The sequence below is a fragment of the Syngnathus typhle genome, linkage group LG20, assembly GCF_033458585.1.
Source record: "Syngnathus typhle isolate RoL2023-S1 ecotype Sweden linkage group LG20, RoL_Styp_1.0, whole genome shotgun sequence".
NCBI lineage: Eukaryota > Metazoa > Chordata > Actinopteri > Syngnathiformes > Syngnathidae > Syngnathus > Syngnathus typhle.
The window spans coordinates 612,497-637,771 of NC_083757.1; the positions used below are offsets into that span (position 1 = coordinate 612,497).

Below are 25,275 nucleotides of genomic sequence, written 5' to 3' on the forward strand. Positions count from 1 at the left end.
CCGTTCACGAACGAGTCGCGAGTTGCATTTCCCGTTCGACAACCGAACGGATCTGTGAGTGAGTGATTCGCATTTCCAGTTCATCGCGAGAACGGATCAGTGAGGGAACGAATCCGGACTTTCCCGTTCACGAGTGAACTGCCTGCCTGCCTTCCTAAGAAAGAAAGAAAGAAAGAAAGAAAGAAAGAAAGAAAGAAAGAAGCACTCACTGCAACACGTTTTCGCCAAGCTAACGGCTGACTTTATTGCATGAAGGGATGCACCCTCCGTCATGCAAAAACAGGGAGATTATGCTTCTCTTTGGGACATCTTGATTTTTTATAACACTTCAAATAACGTGTATCCATATATATACGCCTAAATGTTGTTATCCAATATATCTACTGCAATTTCACATTAGATTGCTGGTATGAAATTTACTTTTATTATGATGATGATTATTATTATTTCAATAAACCTTAAAACCTGTAAAAACTTGTCTGCTGTTTTTATTTTTTTTTGTGGGCATGAAAACAAAAGTCGTGTGTTGGTGTCCCCCCAAATAAAGTGCAAGTAGTCAAATACACATTCATGACACGTACAAAAAATGCATAAAGTTAATAGGTACACTTGAAAATAGCGGGGTACCTAATGATCGTTCAAGTGACGTCACAGATCCAACAGCCAATCATCAGGAGGTGGGTTGTGGCACCATCTAGTGTCCAGGTGACGTAGGTACACTGGGAAATGGCCGTGTACCTAATGGAGTGTCCAAGTGACGTCACAGAACCAACAGCCAATCAGAAGGTGGGGGTGAGGGCGGGTGTGGCACTTTTCACTTAAATAAAGGTTAACCTAAAAAAAAAAAAAAAAAGTGAACCCTGAACTTTGAACCCACGGTGACCCCGCGGTGACCCCGCGGTGACCCCGTTGTGACCCCGTGGTGACCCCTGGGTGACCTTTGAACCCTGAACTTTCAACTCTAGTTAAAAATCGAAAATGTGCACATGACCCCGTGAACTTTGAACCGACCTTTGACCCCTGGGTGAACTTTGAACCGTAAACTTTGACCTTTGACCCCTAGCTAATTACGTTTTTTTTTTTTTTTTTTTAAACTGGCATAGCAGAACGATCCATGGTCTTCAGATGCCGCGCTGTCGCCATCTCCTGGTCAGTTAGTGAAATGCTTTTGCTGATGTTTTTTTTTCTCTCAATTAAAACAAATCAATTAGCCAGTTGGTTTTCTTTATTTAATATCTATTATCAGACAAAACCAAATTGTGAATCAGTCACCTAGGCTATAGCAGAACAAACAATCCATGGTCTTCAGATGCCACGCTGTCGCCATCTCCTGGTCAGCTAGTGAAATGCTTTTGCTGTTTTTTTTCCCTCTCAATTAAAACAAATCAATCAGCCAGTTGGTTTTCTATATTTAATATCTGATATCAGACAAAACCAAATTGTGAATCAGTCACCAAGGCTATAGCAGAACAAACAATCCATGGTCTTCAGATGCCACACTGTCGCCATCTCCTGGTCAGCTAGTGAAATGCTTTTGCTGTTTTTTTTTCCTCTCAATTAAAACAAATCAATCAGCCAGTTGGTTTTCTTTATTTAATCTCTGATATCAGACAAAACCAAATTGTGAATCAGTCACCTAGGCCAGTGCTTCTCAAATAGTGGGGCGCGCCTGTATTCCTGTATTTGTCGCCCCCTTGTGGGTAGAATCCGCTAGGAAAACCTGCCAACACTTCAAACAAGTCTTGTGCATCGAGGTAATGAATTTTATTGACTGATTTACAAAAAGAGATGAAAAAAAAAAAAGAAGAAGCTAAAAGCCAGTTTGTACATTTCCAAAGTGTCTAAAAGAGAATTTGACTTTTCTCGTCGAGTTCAAGTGTCTGAGGATTGCGAGCCCTCACCCTCTTCTTCGACTGGCGGCTCTTCCGTTGTTTTGTTCATAGGGTCTCTGAGTGCCATCACTTCCTTTATCTTCATATAGGGCTCACAGTCTGCAGCAAATGGATTTCTCTACAAGAAAGCAGAAAATCCATCTTCAGATGCCAAACCAGGTATGCGGCGGCGGCGGCGGCGGCGTCTAAAGCGATGGAGCCACCTGCAGGCAGAGACGCAGCAGACCTTTACCTCCCTCTTGCATCTGCAAGGATGCCAGGAAGTGAGGCAGTGAGCGCTCAGTGATCCTGTTTCCTACACAAAGGGCATGAGAGCTACTTTACGGTTCCGAAAAGCCTGGTGAGAGAGAATTTGGCACATTGGTGTCAACCGACCCGCCAGGCTGAGGGAAGCCAGAGTGGTGTTTCCGGGCAGAATAAGCGCTCCGTCCCTTTGCCGCACACATTCATTGAGGAGGGGGCTCACCATCTCCACTGACTTTTTGTGCTAGCGGATAAGGCAAGGTAGACGAATGCATCCTAAGTCAAAGCAAAATGGCTTGAAGCAACCTTTCTTTGATATTGTCGGTACCTCCTGATCATACACATGGGTTTTTTCCTCCATGTCTTGACCTTCAACTGCAACACATTAAAGGGAAAAGATGGTTGGAAAAGGACATTCAAGACATACACAAAGGTGCCCTGCCATTAGCTGGCGACCAGTTGAGGGCGTACCCCGCCCGCCCGCCTCCCTCGTATGCTCCAGCATACCCGCGAACCTAGCAGTACACACAACGGATGGATGGATGGATGGATGGAGCATTCAAGCACAAGTGCTGGCGAGTAATACGGGTCTTTACATTTTTTAGGACACTTCTGCTCTTTGTTGGGAGCTCGTTTGCCATCCGCTTTGGACGATTCCTTGAAGAAAGGAGAGTGCTATTAGTGGTTGGCCTCACTTCCTTTTCTTTTCACTTGTTAACCACTTCACAGGATTAGCTGTTCAACACCGCAACGGATAGATAGACAGACAGCGTTGAGACTTTTTCAAAAAGGTTGTTGTACCCGTTTTTTGGCCGTATTCTTGTTCTCCGCTTTATTGGAGTTAAGCGAGGCGTTGCCGGCTAAAGACGGCAGTTGGTCGCTGGACAGCCTGGCGGCACACCATTGGTCCGCATCCAGCGAAACGGACGACTGCAAAGGAACATATCGGATATTAGATACATTGACGCGGCGTTTCTTTCAGCACCAGATTAACATTTGAAGCAATTCCATGGATTCAGTGAGTGTTCATGAAACTTACAGGATGTCTTTTTTCCAGGAGTAGTTTCCTCCTCTGCACAATTTCTTCATGAGTAAGCACAACCTCACCAAAAATCTGATAAGCGTAGACACTCGCTTCAACGGTCCGAAAAACAAAACTGCTCCATGCATCATCTTGAAGCTTCATTTGCCCATCGCTACCGATTGAGTAAGCGCATTAGGTTGGAATCATAATCTGGTTCTACTACCGTGGCTAGTTGTGTAGCTCCCGAGTCTCCGATATGATTGTTGGACAGTGAGAGAAAGAGCAGAGAACGATTGAAGCGCAGGCCCTGAGACGACAAAACAAGGATGAGCAAAGAGCTCGCTCGCTCGCTCGCTCGCTCGCTCGTCACGAAGGCTGACGAGCACCTTTGCAATATGCCCGGCGCCAACATCACCGATGCGGTTGAACGAGAGGTTGAGCGAGGTCAGGTTCCAGTTTGCCGACGTGCCGGTGGAGAGAGCGGCCCCGAGAAGACGTGCGCCCTCATCTTCGATTCGATTGTTGCGTAGGTTCAAGTGAGTCAGGCTTCAATTGGAAAGGCACCAAAATGAATCATCACAGATCGCACGTCGCGTGGATGTAGAAGGGCACAATGTGGACTCACTCACCTGCTTCCTTCACAAAATAGAAGGTGATGGTTGTTATCCACCAGAGGATTGCCCTCCAATGTCATAACTCTATCGAAACAAAATGAGGCTGTCGGATATTTCTTATGATGAACCTTCAAAACAGAGAGAGTGACTTGGCTTGGCTTGGCTTGACTCACCTGAGGCTGGCGCACATACATGCTGCATTTACCAGGGCCATTATCATTGGATCCGTCAGTCCGGCCTGCCAAAAGCTGCACAAGTGTCGACAATGAACGCTGACTGAAAGTATGACTTTGGCATTACAACCACTTACGAAATGGTGCGAAGCGTTGCGGAGGCAGAAATGATCTTACTCAATACTCGGACGATTGCTTCGTCTACAGTCCATCCTGTGAACAAGCATACTTTTTGTCGATAAACCTTGAATCAATAAACCTTAAGAAGGCTTATGGCAAGGAGTAGTGTCATTCTGTCAATAGTCCTTACCAAAGATCTTTATGCCAAATGTGCAATAAGGGTCTCCATTTTCCAGCTCCACTTGGAGTATTGGCTTAAACACGTCGTGTGCAGCCTTTTTGTGGGCCAGCCTGCCACCTGAGAATTAGATACAATATTTGGAACTTATACAGACAGTAACATACAGTATATAATATTAGATTCACCTGCAGGACTGAGAGGTACAGCACATGATGGGCAGGCTCATTTACCTCCATTTTTCCAATTTCTTGCCAGGGAACTTAAGGTCATTTATTCACGAAAAACTCATCATCGTTCACGCCAAAGCAATATTATTTTCTTGCCGTCTTTTGACATCTTGGGCTCAATGAGCAATGTTGAGGGAAAGAGATTCATTTAAAGAAAAGTATTACTTTGCCGCCCTCCTGTGGCGTTTATGCGCAATTGCATTGGGGGGTGGGTACTTGAATTAAAATGGCATTGAGTACATCATTCTGTCAAGGCAAGCGTGACGTCAGGTGTACATTGCTAAACCTGCGTCTGCCAAATGACAAAAAAAAAAGACTGAATAAATAAATGAATAAATAAATAAATAAATAAATAAATAAATAAATAAATAAATAAATAAATAAATAAATAAATAAATAAATAAATAAATAAATAAATAAACAAACAAACAAACAAACAAACAAACAAACGTACACTTGTTTACCTGTGGCGCTTTCTTGGTTGGCGGAACTGGATCTGGTCTTGAGAGCGGGGATATTTTTCATATCCAAAAGAGCACAGAGGCCAGGGAAGTCCGTCAGCACATTTCCAGAACACTCATAGTCGTCTGCGGGGAAGTTGGTAGCGTTCTATCATTGCGACTCTTTGCCGCTTGTTAAGAATGAAAGCACTTGCTCTCCTCTCTCAACAGTAGCGAGCTACTTACTCACCAAAGGTTCGAGTGGCTGGTGTTTCAACTGCACTTGCTCCTGGGACACACACAACACAGAGAGTTGATTTCCAAAACAAACGGATGCCGGATGGATGGATGGACATGTCATGTTCACGGCAGATCTGTCTGCCACTATACTGTGCCATGTATGTGTAGCGCCCCTGGTGGCGAAGTGTGGGGGACTCCGGAAAGAGGGTTGGTTGGTTGGTGTACAACGGGGAACAACGACAACGGGCTTGGGGCTAATGCGCGGGTGGCAATCAAGTATAAGACGATCAACACATCCAAGCGAGGCATCCTTCTTTTATTATTTAACGGGACCCGGAGACATTACAGTACACTACCGTTGAAAACTTTGGGCTCACTTGGAAATGTCGCCTTTTTTTCCCCCCAATGATAATCATCAGGAATTCACTGTGGTCAACGACTAGATGTATTTTCGATAGACAAACTAATAAACAGACATGAATGACATCAATAAATAAGTTAGCAATCCTAATTGCATCGACCTGTTTGTATCGGCGCCGCCTCTTCAACTTCAGAAGTCTTCTCGGACTTGTCTTTAGCCGCTTTCTTTCTGGCCATGTTTGAAACGTTGCTCTTGGCCACGTCGCCATGGCAACTCGAAAGGGTTGCTAGGGAAGTCAACACGACACAGGGTCTTCGCAATAATGTAGTGCTTTTTATTAGAAAAAAAAAAAAAAAGAACAAACAAATATAAAACAAAAAGTAAAAACCAACATCATATTTCCATGACTTAAGAATCATAATTACAAACGAGTGGGAGAGGTTTTTGACAAACTGTACACGTCACAAAATGTCAGCCAATTTGCCATTTACAATGCTTGCATCTTTTTTTGTGATTGTCTAAAAAGAACTAAAGAAATCACAGAAAACACACAAATACAAGCACAAGCATCATACGATGACCGCTATCACAAAACGGAAGCGTTTCCTATTGGAAAAATAATAACAAGAACGTGGTCTGACAGCTTCCTTTCTGTTCATCGCTGCTGGAAAATATCAGAACATTTATCGGTTGGCTAGCTTTTTTAGTGTTCAACACTTTGCAGCAAAACAAAAACAAGGAGTCACACACGCCTCCTTTATAAAAGCAATATTATTAACAGCGAGCGGCAAGGGTGTCACTGCCATGGCCCGATGCCTCCTTTTGACATTCTTCTCGCTCACGCGCCTAGACATGAATTCCATTTCTAGGCAATCAAACTTAACTTATGCTTCTTATGTTGTCAGGGAAGTAAGTCATGGTGGTGAGGCATACAAAAGTATTTTCCTCAGAGTTTAAGTGTCTTCATAATAGCGATAAAAAGCAATTAAAATATTAGCATTATCATGGCAATACATTTAGGGCCGAGTCCTGTACAGTCCAACAATAAACAAAATCATTTGTCAAGATATTGCTTTAGGAGAAAGCCTTCCGTGTAAAGTGTGTCTATGTACACATCGCTTGGCACTGTACACCCCAAGCGTTACAATTCTCCATCCTCAGTGTCAGGTCTTTCCAATGGATCCTTTGTCAGTTTACAACGTGGGGACGGACACCCAAGCTTGTCCCTTTTGCGCACAGAAGGGAGGGGGGGGGGGGGGGTCAGGGGGGGCAAAATCTCATCACCCATTCTTTTCAAACCATGGCAACAAAAGTTCATTCCCCTCCCAATATACAACTCTCACCACAGAATTTAAGAAAATATGACTATGATGACCATTTCATGTGAAGCGTTGTTTTCATAAAACTGTTCATTGCCATTAAGCCCTTGGTTTTTTTGTTTGTTTTTGTTTTTCTCATTAAAAAAAAAAAAAAAAGGTCATCTCGAGGAAATCGTGTCGACTCCGAAAACAGGCAGTCAGAGAGCACAGCTGAGTAAGGCGGTACAGTTCAAGCCAGCGTCCCTCCCACCTGATTTAGTTAAGCTGGTGAATCCATTGGTTGAAAAGCTGACCGTTTCACAGGGAGGGGAAGAAAACGGAAAATTCAGTAACACGCTGTGTGTGACAAAACAAAGCGCTCAAACGCTCATAAAAAAAACAAATAGGTCTAGTCCGTGTCTCCATGAGGCTGACTACAATATAACAGGTCAGAGATGATAGATAGACTTGCTTTTGTTTCCCCCCCACACTGCATGATCAAGTAAGTACTGTTTTAGTGTCTTTTCAATACAGATACAGAGTTATCCATGGCACCAAAAGTGCAGTCTAGCCACAAGCAGCATCTTGCACCTCTCGCACGGGCCTACAAGGAGGAGCAATTCTCCAGCATTCTCATCTGGACCGATGGAGTGAGAGCCATCTTTCAGTCAGTACCACCAAAGGTGTGCTTTCACTTGATGGGTGGGCTTTTTGTCCTATGTTCATCTTAAAAAAAAAAAAACACTCCTTGAAAACATTGACATAAAGTCGGTGCTTCCAAACCCCCTCCACCACCATCTCAAGAGTGAGTTGAGATCTTGGAAGAGGTGACCTCGAAGGTCCAAATGATGCATTACGGTCTGGAAGGGTTTGGATAGCCAATGAGACTCTTTTCCTTTCTTATCTTATCATCTATCTCCCTTGCTTTAGAAGGTGAAAGGCAGACGGCTCGGCTCGGCTCGTTGTTGAAATGTTTACATTCTGCCAACAAAATGGGCAAATGTGAGCGTCCTTGGCCGTAGGCGCCGCCTTGCACCCTCCTCCAGGAGATAAGTGACATCTACGGCTGTTGGAAGAAGACAAAAAGGGGACGCTTAGCAGCTTTGAAAGGAAGGGAAGGTCAAAAATCAAAGCAATATCTTTAGAGAGGGCTCTCCTACAAATGTTGTGTTAGTCCACAAAGTGCTCACTGCTTTACGGGAAGGTGACAGGTAGGACAAGGGGGACGTTTAAAAAATAATAATAAAAAAATCACCACTTTGTAGACAGGTGTTGGGGTATTATCATTTTGGGTAGTGTGATTAGTCTTTGCAAGATGAAGGCTCCCTGCTATTCTGTATGTATCTTCCTGATCATTAAATGCTAATGAAATATGTTAGCTCCTCAATCCGATTCTGGCCATGCTTTGTCAGCAAATTCTTCTTCGGTGATTCCTGGAGACACATCAACATTGAACAAGGTGTTTTGGTCTATTGGAATTCAGTGATGCAGTCCGAAAAAAAAAAAAATCATTCAATTCAAAGCTACATGTTTTTGTAAGCAAGTGAGAAGCACAAAAATATCTTCCCATCCGTCTCTGCACAATATGACTGGTGTCCCTTCGTTCATCTGTTAAAAGTGGCCTGTGTGAAAAAGAGTCATCGTTTTCCTCAATGTTCCCAGTTGATTCCCCCTTTTCTGAATGAATATTCCTGCCTCCACCCACCTCATGGGAAGCATTCAAGTTCTGAAGCCCTCAGTCATCTGTCGACCCAGCAGCCTCCTGTGCCCCTGCTCCCTCACCATTCTTGTTTGGTGTTCTGTGCAGCAGATCCAGCAGAATCTTGTTGAGCCGCTCCCTTTGAGCCTCTCTCCTGCCCAGCGCAGGCTGGTGAAGCGACGAGCAGGCCGACAAGGACGGCTGCTCGAGCATTTGCCCTATCCTTTCTGCCGAGCCCTCCTCTTGCTGCTGCTGCTGCTGCTTTTGCTCCACAGCCTCAGGCCCTTCCCCGTCATCATTGGCCCCTTCTACTTGCTTGTCGGCTAAAAGTTCAGGACCGCCCGCAGCCGTGTCGGCGTCCTCCTCCGATCTCCTGCTTTCCGCCTCGGGCGGGAAGTCGTCGGCTCGCTCGCACGATGAGCCGTCGTCCTCGCAGCCTTCGGATCCTTTGGAACGCTCGCTTTTCCACGCCGAGCGGCCCCCGTTCCTCTTGAAGTTGTCGGGTACGTAGTGAGGCTACAACACACCGTTAGTATTAGTCATTGACTTTGGGTACGGGTATCAGGGCCTGCCGTCTTACCGAGAAGTCTCTCTTGGGCGTCAGCCGCTTGGTGAAATGGTTGAAGGCGTACGTCTTGGTGCAAACTGGGTAGCGGTTACGATGGATCTTGTAGAAGAGGTGAGCCGACTTGTCCAGGCGGTAGTCACAGATGTACACATCTGGCTCTTTCACCCCCTTTGGCCGTCCTTGAGGAAGACAAACGAGTAGATCACTCAAGACGTGTTGAAGATAAGAGGGGGGGGGGGGGGGGGCGCATTTTCTCACCTTTGCAATATGTGTAGAGATCCAGAACGCAGCAGGTTCCCACCACTGCTTCAAGAGGGATGATCTCGTAGAGTGGCATCCGAAATAACTCGTTCTGGTAGAACCGGCGTGATGGCGAATGGTGTGTCTCGTGAGGACGGAAGTAATGGTGGCCAAAGGCGAAGCGCTCACCCCTTCAAAGTGACAGTATGACACAAATGCATCATGTAGAAGGTTGGGGGTCAAAGTCACAGGATGACACAGACACATCATGTGTAAGATGAGTTGACGGACTTACTTTTCATTCTTCCAGAGTTTCTCGATGCGGAAGATATCAAGTTTGTCTCGGTTAACGTGAGACAGGAGACGGTAAGAGGGTCTGATGGGCTGGCCCTCGGATGTGCGTCTGCTATCTCTCATCAGGTACACGCAGTCTCCTGCACACATGGGATGGGCGCCTTACTTTTCAACCAGCGTACAAAACTTTGAATGAATGTCACATACGGTGCTTGCTTCTAACCACAATTATACTCCTAGAAGGTTGCTGGTGACAGTACCTTGGTGGAGAAGCAGCTCATCTCTTAGGAGGCAGATGTAGTAGACAGAGCCAGCCTGGGCATAGCTGGGTTGAGGTATCATGGGAACTTCCTTTGACATCAAAAAACAAAACAAAGACGCAATTCATTCAAATGTCTAAGTCACAAGGAAACCTGGCACACACTCAGAACGCTGTTGTGAAAGGCTCTCCCATGCAGACATACCGTGTCTACTGGCCTCGGGTCACACTCCTCACACAGATAGTGCTCCACTTCTGTCTCCAAGCGCATGCAGTCAAAGTGTTGCCAAACCTTCAACAAAAACAAGTGAGGAACATCGGTTCACAAAAAAAAAAAAAAAGAGACGTTTCCCTTTGTGCGTATTATATTTCAGTTACTGTTGTTATTTAGAATAACAGTAATCATAAAGTAGATTGAACGCGTTTTCTTTGGTCAGATTGCTTGCTCCTTATTTACCATGCACTTTTCACATTGGATCATCAAGCCTTCATCCTTGTACATGCCACAGATGCAGCGGATAATGTCATCATCCTTGTCATGGGATCCGGCCACGCCGTGGAGGTGGCCCCGGTCACGCTCCAGCGAGTCGGAGCTGTCAGCCTCGCTGGCGGTCTCGCCCATAATCTCATCGATTTGCACGGCGGCCTCGTTACGGGCACTGTAGTAGGCTTTGCGCAGCCGGCATACGTCCCTGCCAATGGACGACTTCCTCCCGTAATATTTCTAATTGGGAAAAACACGGCAATTTGTTAGAAATCATAGAGGCCACACATTTACCAACTTTTGAAAGCAACAGGCATCCAAAAGCAACATTGCTCCATCTAATGTATAACACAAGGCCACTGCCACCTATTCTGTTGACGTTATTCATATTCATTGGGGCACGAAATGGGACACCTGCCTACCTCAGCATTGCGGAACACTTTGAGCATGTCAGTGTCGAATGCTTCGACGGTCTTGTAATGGCCCGTGAGGATTTGCTTCTCAATGGTGTTCAAATCCAGAGGGTCTGACACCTTCTCATAGTAATGGCTGTTCCTAAGAACACAAGAATGCACAAAAAAAAGGTCACAAAAATGGACAACATGCCTTTCTACGCGATCAATCGCTTCCTGCGCATACCTTTTCCGTGACGGGAGGTTCAAGAGCGGAGCAGCGATTGTCTGGCTGGATGAGTCTGAGAAGCGGAGAAGCAGAATTTCAAGACACGTCGAGAAAAAGTCATCCCAAACAAAGAAGAAGCAACGAACCCTTATAGCTGGTAATCATGTCACAAATCTCCTTGAAGATATGCGCAAGGCGAGCGGTGCGTGTGACTTCTGTGTTTTCTTCAGCAGCAGCAAGCCTCCGCGTACGTACTGACCGGGATGTCTGCAGGGCTGAAAACTGGGTGAGGAAAACATCTGGGGGGGGGGAGAGATATGCATGTTTGACATTGGACTTACTAGACTGGCTTGTCATCATGAAGAACTTTCTTTTTTCTTCTCAATGACTCAGCCTCACCTGACTTGATGTTGCCATCATCCCGGATGACTCCTCCCCAGCGGGTATACAGCGAGAGGTTGGTGGGGTCTCGATCTCTTTCACCTTCTCGTTTCAGCGACTCCTGTTTCTCTCTCATTTTTTCCCAGTTCCTCAGGAGGAACACTCGATGCTTGAGGACAAAGTTCCTAACGATTGAGAACATGTCGTCAGTCAGACTCATTCACAAAGAAGGGCATAAGAGTCACCAATGTACCTTTCTCTGTTTGACATGGGTTTCATGAGGTGAGGGTAAAACTTGTTGCTGTCACTTGAGTCTTCCTCCTAAATACAAAGAAAAGTCATTATGAGAGAAATCAGGTCACGGACACAACGTCATTAAGAAATCAGGCGATATCAAAGAGGGGCATGGCTCACTCGTTTCTTAAGTTGGTGTTTGGATTTCCGTTTCTCTTTGAGTCGACCCAGTCGCCGAGTACCGGCCACCTTGGGAGGCAATCCGTTGATACGCTGGCTTTTCCCGCCGATGATCCCTCGGCAACTCTCCGAGCCGCACTTGCATACTTGCTGTGGGGTTGGGGACAATATCAAGATCAAATACCCAGCACAGAAGTCTCTCATGTCGAGTTGTCACTCACCTGCTCCTCCGTGTTGAAGGAATGGAAGTTGTAATCATAGGTGAGCTCGGTACCGCTGCTGATGTCCTTGAGCGCAAAGAGACCAATTCTGTACACCCCATTGATTGACCTGCAAGTCATCAGGACTGAGTGAGCACACCTTCCTCTTTAATAGCAACTTCATTGCAGAGCATGCCGTAAAGCCCAAGGTCATTTTAGAAAGAGGCTACAGCAAATACTCCATGCCAGTTTCCGATTAAAGCAAGCCATCTGTGACCAGGTTCTGAGTTCTTTTCCCGTTTGTAAAAAAAAAAGAAAGAAAGAAAGAAGAGATTGGTTTACATACGGTGGGTGCAAATAGGCATTTTTCCATCTTTTTGAGCGTCTGCATTGAAGGAAAATGAAGCGAAACGGCTGGACACTGCGGTTGTGACCGTGACCCAGCTGCAAGCTCCCCTCTCTGAGAAGATTGATGGCTCCCGAGAGCTTCAAAATCCTCCAGTGCCATTGTGGTTTTTTATTTTTGTCTAGTCCAGCTACTCTTTATTACATTCACATGCTCACCCACATGCAAGCAGCAGTTCCCTAGATTATAGTGTGGCCCAAGTGGGAGAGGAGAGTACAACTTGACAGTCAACTCTCCATCCAAGGTTGTAAATTGTCCAAAACGCAACATTCTGGCTTCAGCTTGAAAAGTCAGACACAGAGAGCCAGCGACAAGATGACTGACTGCTGTTAGCTAGTTTATACAAATATGATGATTATTATTGTGCAACAACGAGATGTTTTTTTCCATATCGTCCATATTCTTTTTTGTATGCATCTACAGTCTTCTGTACTGCCCACAGTTGGTCCCTGCAATTCGGTGCTTCCAAGCTAGACTACTGTTAAAGTGTGCCACTTCAACACTCATTCACTACTTTATACTTAAGCCAGCTTTAATGGTTAGCAAGGCTTCTTTGTGCTCCCCACACTCTCTCTCGCTCGCTCGGTGTTTCCTTACTCCTTCACCTCCTTTAGCGATACTTGCGGCGAGTGGAAGAAAGGGCTGAAGCTTTGCTAGCGAGTTACCCTTGGCAGATCCCCGATGGAATAATGAGGTGGCACCCCGGCTAAAAAGGCTGAATTCAAATTGGGGAGTGGAAGCCTCGCCATCATGGTCCGCGTAAAGCGCTTTCTGACACTTACCACTTCTGCATCTGGCAGTTGGGCTCACAGCTGTGGTTGATGAAGCGTGCCTCGTTGCCCATTCTATAGCTGTCAATCACCATGCCACTATCCAGGTTCAGACAGTAGTGGCCACTGTGAGCAAAGTACTGCTGCATCATGCGACTCCTGAAACATTTTGCCGTTAGACTCGGACACGCGACTTCTTTGACACGTACGGGCAAGAAGAAGCAACCCAACCGTTCACCTGAACTCGTGCTCGCTGACCACTTCTCCCAGGTACTCGATAATGAACTGGCCAGAGCGGAGGCTTTCCTTGGTGCGGATGCCCCAGCCCTTGCCCTCGGCCCGGAATCTCTCCAGACACTGAACCCAATCGTGCCTCTGGATATGCTGGTTGTCGCAGAAGCCGCGACACGGACAAGTGCTGGGGGAGCACTCGGCAAAGCTCATTCTGGAGAAATGGGCAAATGCACGTCAATACTAAGCACAGCGTTGCAAAAGGGGTCAACATTGCATTGTACCTGTTGAGGCAGTCATCCAGGCAACCTTTTTCAGAACGAGTCTCGGGAATTTTACAGTTGCACGTCGTCGTCTCGTACCCGGAGAAAGGCTTTACGTCAACATACACGTCTGTCAAGAGAAAAGCATTTTGCACGGACCGTTAAAGACACCGTATCATTTGTCAGGCTAGACAAGATCGATCGGGAAATGTTCGAATGACTCTCTGGTTAGAACGGAAAAACAATCTTAAGACACCTACTCGATCTGATCTTTTTGTAAAGAGGGACATCGGGCCTTTTGTACAGCTGAAACAAACAAACCAAAAAAGTTCATCAGTGTCGAGCTGAAACGAACCAAAAAAACGCCCGTGATTAAAAGACGCTAGCAAGAGCGCCACTTTTTCAACTCATCAAGCGCTACCAAAAAAAAGAATGAAATGACATCTACTGTAGCATCATGATTGATCACCTGATCGTGTTTCCACAGCCATAGGATGTCATAAGGCAATTGGAAATCAACGCGCTTCTGTCTCAGGTACTTTCCTGAAGTGTCACAGAAAGCCAAAGAAAACCTTGATGAAAAGACGTGTGCACCAAAACTCTCTGTGCGCTGTAACGTTACCCAGATACACTCATCGTGACCTAAGAGAACGGGACTCACCGACATGGATGGGTGCCGGAAACAAGCCGTAATCATGTTCCCCGGGTATGTACTCCAGCTTCTCTTTCTTGAGCTGCAGAAGCTGACTGCGGGGGCTACAAGCAAGAGCAGAAAAAGAAAACAAGGTATAGAATGACAAATGTGACGGTATTTCACAAGAAACAAACACAATGTCTTACTCTTCGGTCTTGAAGACATCAGAGTAAAGCCCGGCCTTCTGGAACTTTTTCTTTGGAGGTCTGGCTGGTCTCTTTTCCCGTGGGGTGGTTATGGGGATGGCTGACGTTTGTTCCCTGGAGACACTTTCTTGGTGTTGCGTGGAGATGTGGCCATCTGGCTTATTCTCCACTGAGCTAGATCCATCATTTGGTTCAAAACATGTTCCGACACGCAACTTCCATCCATTTGTGAGAAGCATACTTACCCGGCGGGGAAGTGATTGATCTCATCCTGGGCGAGCCAGCACCTTCCAGATCCCGGTCTGGACCTTGCCATCAGGTTGCCCGCATTTTCTTCCCTGTCTGGCAACGGCTCCACGGTGTCCTCCACCTCTCCTCCCTCTTCTTCCTCAACGTCATCTCTCTCCCAGTGTTTCCTTTTTTGTCCTCTGCTACCCCGCTGCTCTTTGACAACGGCTTCGATGGTGTCTTTGACGGCATCCCCGTCCCAGATTCTCCCTCCGCCCGGCCGCTCTCCCACTCTGTGCCGCGCCGGATTGAATTGGACGGCGGGAGGCGGCGGCGACGGCGAAGGTAACGGGTGCTTCCGGGGACGCCCGGGTCCCCTCTTTTTCACCATGTTGTTTCCCGTACGGGCTTGCCTCTGCAGCTTCTTAGCGCGCAGGATTTTGTTGACGTGGTGGAGACTGTGCTTGGACTGCTGCGATCGATGGGGCAGGGAGGCGTCCGGGCAACAGTCCCGGGAGGGGGAAAGGCAGGAAGAGGATGCCGAGCCATGCGAGTAAAACATAGGAGGCTGCTGATGGAGCTGTTGTCGGTGGTGCAGGGATCCTTCGGGCCCTTCCGAATTGGAGAGGACACCGCCTCTTGTCTGGAGACTTGCAGGCCCTTTTCAAGACAAATGCAAACAGAAAGACCATTCTTATGTCATACTTTGGGCAATCTTTCCAAAAATTGGCGTGGTTGTTATTTTGACAAACCATCAAGCAATCTAAAGTGTTGAAGATGCTTCGCGCTTTTCCACCATGCAACGCTAATGGTTGAATGCATTAATCATGGCGAGAATTGCATTCTTCGTGTTTGTTCAATCTTTCCCTACTAAATTGAATTCCCACGCTGACACCCGGTCGCCCCTCCCCATCAAGTCCGTTCATTCCCTGACCACCGAATGACCCCAAATCCTGAGTTGTAAGCCAGGATGACCCCGTTTTGGCTGGAAATTAGAAAAGCAGCATTCTACCGAGGCCCTGTTTTCCTCACAACAACAACCACAGGAGCAGAACTTTGCTGACGGCCGTGCAAAACAACTGGACAAGGTCAAAAACAACGTAAGACCAAAATAGCTTGCAAAGAAAATACTCCACCCCTTCGAGAAGATGGTTCTTGGCAGAAGTGCTACATCAACAGTGGTCGTCCACATTTTGAGTGCAGTCATGATGTCTTTTTTGCCAAGCCCATAACCACAACTAAGCGCTACCAAATGTCAGGGAGTGTGTGCCGTGCAAAGATGATGTTCAAGTCTTCTCTTTTGACGAGGCCAGCAATGCTGCTCAGGCACATCGAGCCATGCTGCTGAAATGGACCGCGGCGAGAAAAGATTCTCCGCCCCACACACCGCGATGCGAGCGAGCCCACGTCCAGTTTTGAGAATGTAAGCAAAAAATGGGCCACTCACTCGTCACAATTAGCGAGAGAAGCCCGCCTGCGGCTTTTGGAAAGATGACCGGAAAACCCAATTGGGCAATGTAAATCCACTGACCTTGTGTTGCATTTTATAGCACCAGTGTGATAAGCTATGAAGCTCACCAGCTGCAACATGCTGGCGTGAATGGCTATTTTGGGAGAATTAGCATTGGACGTAGTCAAGGAGAACCTTTGACTTACCTAATTCTCTTCTCTCCGTTGATACCGAGCGCTCTTTCCGTGACGTACGGTCCATACGGGAGAAGCTGTTGTGGTTCTCTGGCGCCATGTCATTCTTTCTGTTCCTGCACCCCCTCAAGTTGGTACGAGTGAGAGCAGAAGCAAAGAGATTGGTAAGATTAGGAGAATCTCTTGTCTCCACATCTTCCGCGGGTGTGAGCGCTCCATCGTCGTCGCTGTCAGAGCAAGCGGCTGGTTCTTCCGGCCTCCCGTCTGAGAAGCGCCCCTGACCGGGAAGCCCGTGACGACGCGAGAGCTTTGAGTAGTCGGTGTCGGAGGAGCCCATCCTGAACCAGGACTCTGTCGGGTGCTGGCTTTTGGAGCTGCTGCCCAGAGCTAGCCTGGAGGGTCCCAAACAGGATAGTGAGCTTTCTTTGCGCTTGTACCTATCTGCAGGAGATGACGACGAAGACGGCGAATTGGCTAAAGCGATGATGCCTGCTTGCTTGCTGGCGGGGGCGCTCCGGCCAAAGCGGCATCGTTGCAAAGACTCGGCCATTCCCAAGCTCCCCACTCTCTCTCCTTTAGCTGATGCTCCGCTGTCAGCCAAGCCTGCCCCGGCACGGTTGACAGATGCGCCCACCGTTTCTTCTTCCTCTTCTTCTTCTTCCTCGCCCTCATCTGCGCATCGCTCTCGGTGTTTGTGTCGATGTTTGTGCTTGTGGTGCCAGTTGAAAGACAGCTCCGAGGACATGGGCGGGTAGAGAACGGGCGCGCGTCCTCCGAGGTACTCCTGCCGAAGCAGCTTGTGCTTCTTCTTGTGGAATTTCGAAGGGTTTAAGAGAAGATGAGAGGGGTGGTGATGATGCATGTAAGATGTAGGGGGGGGAGGGGGGAAGGTCGGCGAGTGATGCGAGTGGTGGCCGGAAGCCGTGTGGGGTGACTGGTGGTGGGGGTGAGGATATAGAGCGCTGGCCGGAGGGTAGCCCCTATAGTAGCCCAATCCCAGGGGTCCGGAGGAATAAGGAACACTGTAAGAGGGATGGTAGAAGCCTCCGCTGGAGAGTGGGAATCCGAGCCCGGGTACAAAAGGAACTTCTGACATGGACTCGCTGAGTTTGGGCGGGCGCCCCCGTTTCTTTTTCAAGTCTGGTTTGCGAACGTAGTGCAATGGATCGCAAGGGTAGGCGGGATGGGAATAGAAGCTGCCAAAATTGACCCTGAAGATTGTGGGGAGGAGATCTCGGTGAACGTAATGATGAGGTGGAGGGCCGCCGGTACCGCCCATGCCGGCGGCACGGTTGCCCGCTCCCGGGATCCGATTTGCTCCCGGGGCTACGCCGCCGAGACGGTGCCCGGTGGTCCGGTGCGTGATGCGGATTTCACTCATCCTTATGACAATCTCATCCAGTTGGGCCAGAAAGTTGGGGTCGATCCGCCGCGAGCGCAGTTGCAGGTATTTCTTCTTGCGCTTTCTTTTCTGTCTCTTGAGCTTTTCATAGCCCGGGGGGCACCCGTGGCTACGGCGTTTACATTTATGCTTATGTTTTTCCTTGTGACCCAATATGGAGGTCGAAGGAGCTGCAGGGTGAGCTCTCCGCGGATCGGGCGATAACCTTGTCATACGTGGCGAGGGAGAAGGTGAGCTACGGTCCACGAGTACAGTGGAGTGGCGTCGCCTGCCCCTTGCGCCGCCAAGTCCCAAAGCCACGGATGAAGCCAGAACGCCGCCGGGCATCAATAATCCGCCGCTGAACCCGGCCGCTATCCCCATTGCGCCCAGGGCGCCCGCTCCTCCAGCTTTCTCCCCACGGTCAGAGGTGCTGTTGTTGTCTGTTCCTATACCGCTGTCACTGGGCAGCGTCTCCTCACTGTGGGACTCGCTCACTGGGGATGGAGTGGCTTCTTTCAGCTCACTAAGGGGAGCCGGTGAGGTGGGATGGAGCGGCCGTGGAGGAGAAAGCTTGTGGTAGTGGTAGTGCTGCTGCCTGTAGTGGGAGTGGGGCTGGGGGTGGAAGCCACGGAACGAGGACCTTTTCTGCGACGTGGCCATATTCAAAGAGGAGCCGAGGAGCGGGCTGCGAAGATTTGGAGCTGAAAAAGTTGGCGGGGGGAAAGCAAATGTGCCGTGACTACCGCCCGAATAGTGAGAGTGAGCGGCAAAGTGCACCGAGCCTGGCTCAACAAAGCTGCCGTCGCTGATGGGACTATGGCCGCCGCTGGACTGCGAAAGAGAAGGCGAGGGAAATATCTCCGAAGAGGAATGCTGGTGCTGGTGCTGAGACGGATGGTGATGCAGAGGAGAAGTCATGCTGGGGCACAAGAAGGGCTCTGGTGGAGCTGTGACGCTTTTTGGTTTGCGCCCTCTCCTCTTGCCCATATAGATGGTGCCTTTTTTGCTCACGTTAATTTGTGGTCCCAGTTTCCCCCCGAGGGAAGCAGCCAGGGAGGACAAAGAATGAGTGGCGGCTTGCGCGGAGCCCACCACGGCGCTCGGAGACACTTTGGGGGGGTCTTCTTTCCTGGGTCCTAAAAGGATTTGACTGAGAATCCGCTTGCGCTTGACACTTTTCATCTTATTGATCTTGCCTATGATTGTTTTCATAATAAGCTGGCCATTTCCTTTGCTGTGATAGCGTTTGTCGCCGACAAGGTCCCCTGCCTCAGGAGCCAGGGTGGGAGGCTGACACTCTTCGGGTAAAGTAGGTGGTAGGCGCTTGGGGCGTCCACGCTTGCGAGGGGTAGCTTTCGGGGGGTTGAGGTCAACTTCTGGATGAAGCACAGGGGGGTCTTGCTCTTCTTTGGACTTCAAAAAAGGCGAATAAACCTTCGATGGAGCCAATTTATGATGGGAGCGTCCACGGGATGCGGCGTCGAGCCTCGGCATCCGCGATTTGGGCCTGCCCCTTTTTTTGCCCTGGGGCGATGCGGTGAAGAGACGTGACACTGACGTTTGCGCCAGAGGATTTGGTTTGAGTTTATTTGGATTTGGAGGTCTCCCCACGGGTCTCTTGATTGGAGTTGACCTTTCCTGACTGAAAGATAAAGGCAAGGTGCTTTTGCCCTGGTCAAAGGGACTGTCGAAGCCCACTCTGGCCAGACTATGGACCTTGTTCATAACACGGCCCCAACGGGGCTTCCTTCCTCGACGTTTCTTAAGGGGTTTACTGTCTTGATCTGTTGCGGAATCTACGGACGAATCCAGAGAATCGTCTCGAAGAGGAGTCGGAGGGCTGTCTTCACCTTCCGGCTCGGGTGAAGAAGAAGCTCTAGGCCTTACGGACTCGGCAGGGCTGCCGGTCCGGCCCATGCGACTCCCATCCCTATTGGGGCTGCGCTTGGATGGACTTTTGCTCTTGTCGCCCTCACCTTGCAACGACTGACTGCTAGCGCCTTTGTCTTTCCTGTCAGGCTTTGCAAGAGGACAGCAATCTCTGGGGCTGCCTTGTTGCCTGAGACTTGCGATGCCTTCCTCCGTGGAAGCAGGGCTCTCTCCTGCGTGGTTGGCTTGCGAGCCGGCGGGGGAGCTCACGTGACTCAAAGTCCTCTGCTCAGCTGCGGTGGTGGTGGTGGTGGTGGTGGTGGTAGGAGAGGATGCAACAGGAGAAATGCACAAAGCTGCGGGCTGGGGAGAGAAGTGAATTGGACGAGACTGGAGTTTAGGAACGCTACCGTTGTCGCTGTTAACGTCCTTTGACAGAGAAGGCAATCTGTTATTGCCGTATAGGAGTGCAGGACTGCTGCTGCGACTGCTACTGCTGTTCACGTTAATACTGCTGCTACTCGCTTTCCCAGTGCCATCCGTGTCTTCCTTCCTGGCTGGTGTCAAGCCGGCGGCGGCGGCGGCGGCGGGCGAGGTTTCCACCATGTCTTTGTTCCTGGAGCCGTAGGGCCGACCTGGTGGCCGCGACACCGGTAGGGGGGGAGAAAGGTGAACCATTCTGGAATAGGTATTCCTATTGGCCATTGCCCGATCTCGCTGCTTAGCCGTGGGTGTCATAAAACCTGAGCTGGAGAGGGATGGAGCGGCGTCAGTCTTAGCCGACACTTTGGCAGGCTTGCCGCTCTTTGATGGCGGGCAAATGGCGATGAGTTGAGCTAATTTTTCAGTGACTGTAGGCGCTCCCCAGCCTTGAGCTGCCTTGTCTTTATCTCTTTGACTTTCATTGCTGTATGTGTATTGTGGCGCTTTAAGGGCTTCGCAGCTCGCTTCTTTCGACGCGGGTAACGGTGAAGAGGGTGCGGATGACCGAGGGGTATGCTGCAGAGTTGGGGTTTTCTTCCCAGAAGGATGAAGTTTGCTGTCTGGAAAAGGGCGATGAAGATTGAGGGGGCGTTCGCAAGTGGCGGCACCTGCTTTAGTGTCTGACTTTGTGTCAGACGGGCAATCCATCTTTGGTGGACCCTAAAAAAAAAAAAAAAAAAAAGACAATCATTGTAAAAATGTCTTTTCGAAATGAAGTTATCATAAGAATAATGCATCAGATTTATGTAGCAACTTTCTGAGCGCTATAAAACCATTTTCAGACTTCATCCAAACGATCAAGCGCAACTGGCAGAGGGAAAGGGTGAACAGAGGCACTAACACTTATTGGGGTCAGATTGGGGACAAGAAGGGAGCGCTGTGGTCATCTTGACGTGGGGGATGGAGAAACCAGGGGAGGCGGCAACATAAACCAAATAGACGTGCACTTAAGAAAAGCAAACTACTGCAATAAATCAATTCAAAGCAGACTTTGAAAACGTATGCTAAATCTCTAATGCCATTATTGGGACTTTTGAAAATTTGGAGAAAAATGTGTCATTGGTAAGCAGGAAAATGCCGCGATAAATGTCCAACAGGCAGGCGGCACGAAATGTTGCCGTTGCCTCCTTACTAGGCCTACCCACGATTCCTTGCTCCCACTTACTCGTTTTCCTGGTGCACTGCCATTCACTTGACAAGGTGGCACGGCAGTTGTGCTGGTTGGTGGAGGTGGCGGCGGCGGGACTTTGGAAGATGAGGATAATGACTGGATTGCTCTGTTGACATTTGGACTCGCTTCCTTGTCCTTTTCCCTGACACGAGAAGGACTCTGGCTCCGGTTACCCGGCCCATCATTTGTATTCCCGGCACGATTCCCTCGCGCGGCACCTCCTCCCCGTCCCGTATTCCTCATTGTTGCCCTAATGGCTGGTCTGCATACGTAATTCTCCAAAATCTTGGGAGGTTTTTTCATGCGTTTTGCTTGAAGGCCAATCTTCAGTTTGACATTGCCTTCCGACAGGCTACTCTCCTTGATGGAGAACTGTGACTGGTCAGGGCCACTTTGAGCGCCTGCTCCTGCGCCATCAGCTGTAGCAGAAGTCTCTTTCTCTTTATCCCGCTTCTTCTCCTCCTCATCGTCTTTATTTCCAATGCCTCCTTCTTTCTCTCGCTCTCCAGAAGGAACAGCTGAGAGAGGAGGAGGAGGAGGCGGCGGCGGCGGCGTGGCAGTTCTCCCGTGAATCTTCGGATCCATCTTGACTTCAGGGCAGCGTGAGTTCAAAAGGTGTATCCTGTGAAGAATATAGGCTTGGGAGTGGGATAGGGAAGGAGGAGGGAAAGGGGGAAGGGGATAACGATGCTCTCCTTTTTAGTTTCCACAGGGTTTTCTATCCTTTGCCGTCCGTCACTTCAGTCCTCTCACTCCGTCCTTCAACTGCAATAGGGAGTTGGAGAGAAAGGGGGGAAAGACAAATTAAATCGATGAAGATGACTTCACAGTGGGATTAACATTTGGATCAGTTTGTCCTTCATCCTGTACATTTCACAAAAATACATCAATAACACAAAAACCATTGCCGACCCACACTCAAATGGAGTTGTAGCACAATTTCAATTGGACTCCAGCTTGCCATACTGTTATCGTCAATTAAAGTACATTGCAGTGGCACTCGTACAGCTTTTATTCTTTCCTCATAAAAAGAATGTGCGGATTTGACAGGAGTGGGAAATAAAGCAGCTTGAAGCAAGCCTCTTTTAGGGAATTGTTATCTGGCCAACTCCAGCACTGGGAACACATTGCATGGTTTCATCACTGGCGGCAAAGCCTCCAAAGTTGTCTACGGCTCATTAAAGCTTCGAGATGATTGACTGCAGATCCACGCAAAGCAGGTGCTTTGGATGGGTGAAATTGTTTGGAGACAAGTGTGACCTCAGCAGCACTTTGGGCCCTCTGGGGCAGCACAGAGGATGTCTACGTTTTCCTCAGCAGTGAATGAAAGTGAGTGATCGAGCGTCGACACGACGACGGTTTCTCTGCCCCCACCATACAACACACTAAAGTAGATGCACCGGGAAGCCTGCCGAAAGTCATTCAATTCATTACGAGAAACAAAAGTCATTCTCACCATTTGGCTATATTATGAATAGTAGTGGATATTTTCTAAGCACACCATTTTTGGAGTGTGGCTTGCAGCCACCGCTCGTGTTACATTACCAACAGCCAGCAGTTTACTCACTCACAACAGCCTTCTTTGGATCAGATTTTGAAGTTTACAGACACTCATCCGTCCGCTTACAAAATCGTTGTAATCCTCCAGTGGTTTCGAAGCTTCCATCTGGCGCTGTGTCACAGACTGACAGAGCAAGTCATCAACACCAGGTAGTAAACACGCCGGAAAATCCGCGCGTGCGGCCGGAGTCATTTTCTGCCGGTATGGCCCTTTTCCATCAGCTGGCAAGTTGTCGAAAGACTTTGAGAAGGCCATCGAAATAGCAAGTTGATCGACTCGAGATTTACACGTGCAGTGCATGTGTACTACTATCGAGAAGGTAGAAAAAGACATCCCACATTGCCCTTCCTTTCGACCCAAATCCTTCCCATCTACCGACTGTTTCTTTCAACCCTTTGACTGCAGCAATATGCAATGCATCATCGTCATTCATATAAGGGCTCCAGTTTCTTTGCACCACGGCAATAATAGCAAATAGTCTGCTTCAACCAACAAGCGACAGTCATCAAAGTGTGTTCAACAGCATTCATCCGCAAATCTGGTGAATTTGGATGATCCCTTTCCACCTCTAACCTTTCCCTGAACTCTACCTTTAGCCACAACCCCATTCTTATCTCGACTTGGCCTCACCTCAATCCAACCTGATCCCTCACCCCGACAGGGTCTTCACAAGGAGGGAAAGCAACGTGGCGTGGAGGACAGCTGTTAGTTGAGCCAGCACATTTTGGACATCCTCTGGGATGTGAAGCTCATTCCAGTGCATGCATGTGTGCTAAAAAAGCGGCTGTGCCACCCAAACAATAACGGGGCTTAAGTCTGCATCATCAACTCTGCAATGTTGTCTTTTTTCCATTCAAGAAAAATAAAAAGAAGAAAAAATATCTCCACCATATTGAAACAACACATTTGTAAGGTACTCACCTCTTCTGGTTTTCCACAAATTGTATTCACATCATTTGGCCCCGTCTCCTTCCTCGGTTCGGTTGTGGCAACTCGGTGGCCAACAAGCATTACTCCAAGTGCTGAATTGGCAAATGATGACACAAAAAGTAAGCTGTAGGAAGGGCTTGGCATAAATATCACAGCAATCACATGCAGGCATGGACGCAGCTTGCTGACAGTGCTCATGTGTCGCGGCGCGGCGCCTTATGTTTATCGCCGATCGTTTGTGGCGCGTACGCGAGGGACAAATATTAACCTGGCGAAAGTGCCGACACAAATAGCTCAGCAAAAGATCCCCTTGAAATGCATTACGGTGTTAATAATGATAATAACAGGAGCAGTGACGGAGGATGGCGTCGTCGCCCTAGTGCTAAATATAGCGCTAACCATCGCATTGTGACCTAATTGTAGTAATAAACTATTAGCTGCAATAAACTACCCCAAAATAGACTATCATCGAATGTCTATGATCCTGATAGCGAGCATCTTGTTATCTATCGGCTGCTTCTGTTTAAAGACGACAGGGGCTTTTTTTTCATCCAGCAAATGTTCAATAATGTTCGCGGGCTTGTATTGACTCGCAAATTCCAACAGTCAATGTAATCGTTCCGAGTCGTAATATGCACGCGCAGATAGGGCTTCTCGAATTTCGATTGAAATAGGAGATTATGACTACGAGAGAGCAGGACAAGTGATGTACTTAATCCTACATCTCCGTCACATTCTCTCATGCACTCCTCTTACTACACCTCGGCTACATCGGCTAACGATGCACTAGCGTGCCCGCTAAACGGCAAAAAAAAAAAAACATAGCCACAAATAGGAATCGTGGGGTTCAAATGTTTTCTAAAACATAGGGCATACGTGGGTAAAATAACATTCCTGCGGTATAAGACAACAAATGCACTATCGTGTAGGTTTAAAAAAAAAAAAAAAAAACACTGTCAACAAAATGGCGGCTACGTTGAATCAACATAGATCCCCGAAATGGATCTCCCTCTTAATGCCTTCTTCTTAGGAGGTAATATCCTTCTTCCTTACAGCGAGTAGTGGCGTGTACGTCGTCCGCGATGTCCCAAAAATCCACTTCCGACGCTGTGTTAGCTGAGCCGGGATGTGTCAGCACGGGCCTCCCTCGTTGGTCGGGCCTCCATGTCTGCTCAGCCCGTGTCGCTACAGTGTCAGCCCAGCACGGGCATTCTCAACAGCGGGGAGGGAGGGAGCGAGCGAGCGAGCGAGCGAGCGAGCGAGGGAGCGAGGGGAGGACGGACGGACGGGCGGGGGGCGAGGAGAGGAGAGGAGAGGAAAGATGGGAGCAAATGTCACTTGCCCGCTTGCACAGAGAACAAAGTCTACGTTTAATAATTTCTCGGCCTTTTTTTTATTTATTTTTTAAATGTCACTTCTGGCTTTTTCCATGCTGCAGCTCCCCCCCAACTCACGTGCCAGCTGTCAAACGAAATGCTCGTCAAGCAAATAGGCGTCTATTTGAATAATTCATCATTCCAAC

At 48.4% G+C, this 25,275-nt stretch overlaps 2 protein-coding genes across 4 annotated transcripts; both read right to left on the minus strand.

The window, feature by feature from the left end:
* Nucleotides 1–1,749: 1,749 nt before the first annotated feature.
* Nucleotides 1,750–5,801, minus strand: lrrc71 (leucine rich repeat containing 71). Of its 3 annotated transcripts, none has more exons than XM_061267471.1 (16): nt 5,676–5,801; nt 5,165–5,203; nt 4,939–5,061; nt 4,257–4,364; nt 4,084–4,159; nt 3,947–4,021; nt 3,789–3,857; nt 3,546–3,705; nt 3,383–3,466; nt 3,175–3,249; nt 2,937–3,065; nt 2,732–2,792; nt 2,464–2,510; nt 2,268–2,379; nt 2,125–2,187; nt 1,750–2,010 (listed from the first exon to the last, which is right to left on the minus strand). In XM_061267471.1, exons 1-16 carry the CDS (start codon nt 5,749–5,751, stop codon nt 1,985–1,987), a joined length of 1,323 nt encoding a protein of 440 aa, XP_061123455.1. In that variant the 5' UTR covers nt 5,752–5,801; the 3' UTR covers nt 1,750–1,984. The 3 variants fall into 3 exon arrangements, with proteins under 3 accessions (XP_061123455.1, XP_061123454.1, XP_061123456.1); XM_061267470.1 differs by having other exon boundaries at nt 2,096–2,187; XM_061267472.1 differs by lacking the exon at nt 5,676–5,801 and having other exon boundaries at nt 2,096–2,187; nt 5,165–5,661.
* A 27-nt stretch (nt 5,802–5,828) lies between these two features.
* On the minus strand, nt 5,829–24,968 carry ash1l (ash1 (absent, small, or homeotic)-like (Drosophila)). Its single transcript, XM_061267467.1, has 26 exons — nt 24,807–24,968; nt 23,745–23,845; nt 21,257–22,027; nt 16,368–20,751; nt 14,729–15,371; nt 14,484–14,657; nt 14,305–14,399; nt 14,113–14,186; nt 13,904–13,949; nt 13,665–13,773; nt 13,388–13,594; nt 13,162–13,308; nt 11,995–12,103; nt 11,774–11,923; nt 11,613–11,680; nt 11,378–11,544; nt 11,125–11,277; nt 10,997–11,051; nt 10,780–10,912; nt 10,331–10,597; nt 10,079–10,165; nt 9,875–9,965; nt 9,616–9,754; nt 9,339–9,511; nt 9,093–9,259; nt 5,829–9,028 (listed from the first exon to the last, which is right to left on the minus strand). Exons 3-26 carry the CDS (start codon nt 21,845–21,847, stop codon nt 8,549–8,551), a joined length of 8,709 nt encoding a protein of 2,902 aa, XP_061123451.1. The 5' UTR covers nt 21,848–22,027; nt 23,745–23,845; nt 24,807–24,968; the 3' UTR covers nt 5,829–8,548.
* Between the last annotated feature and the right edge of the window lie 307 nt (nt 24,969–25,275).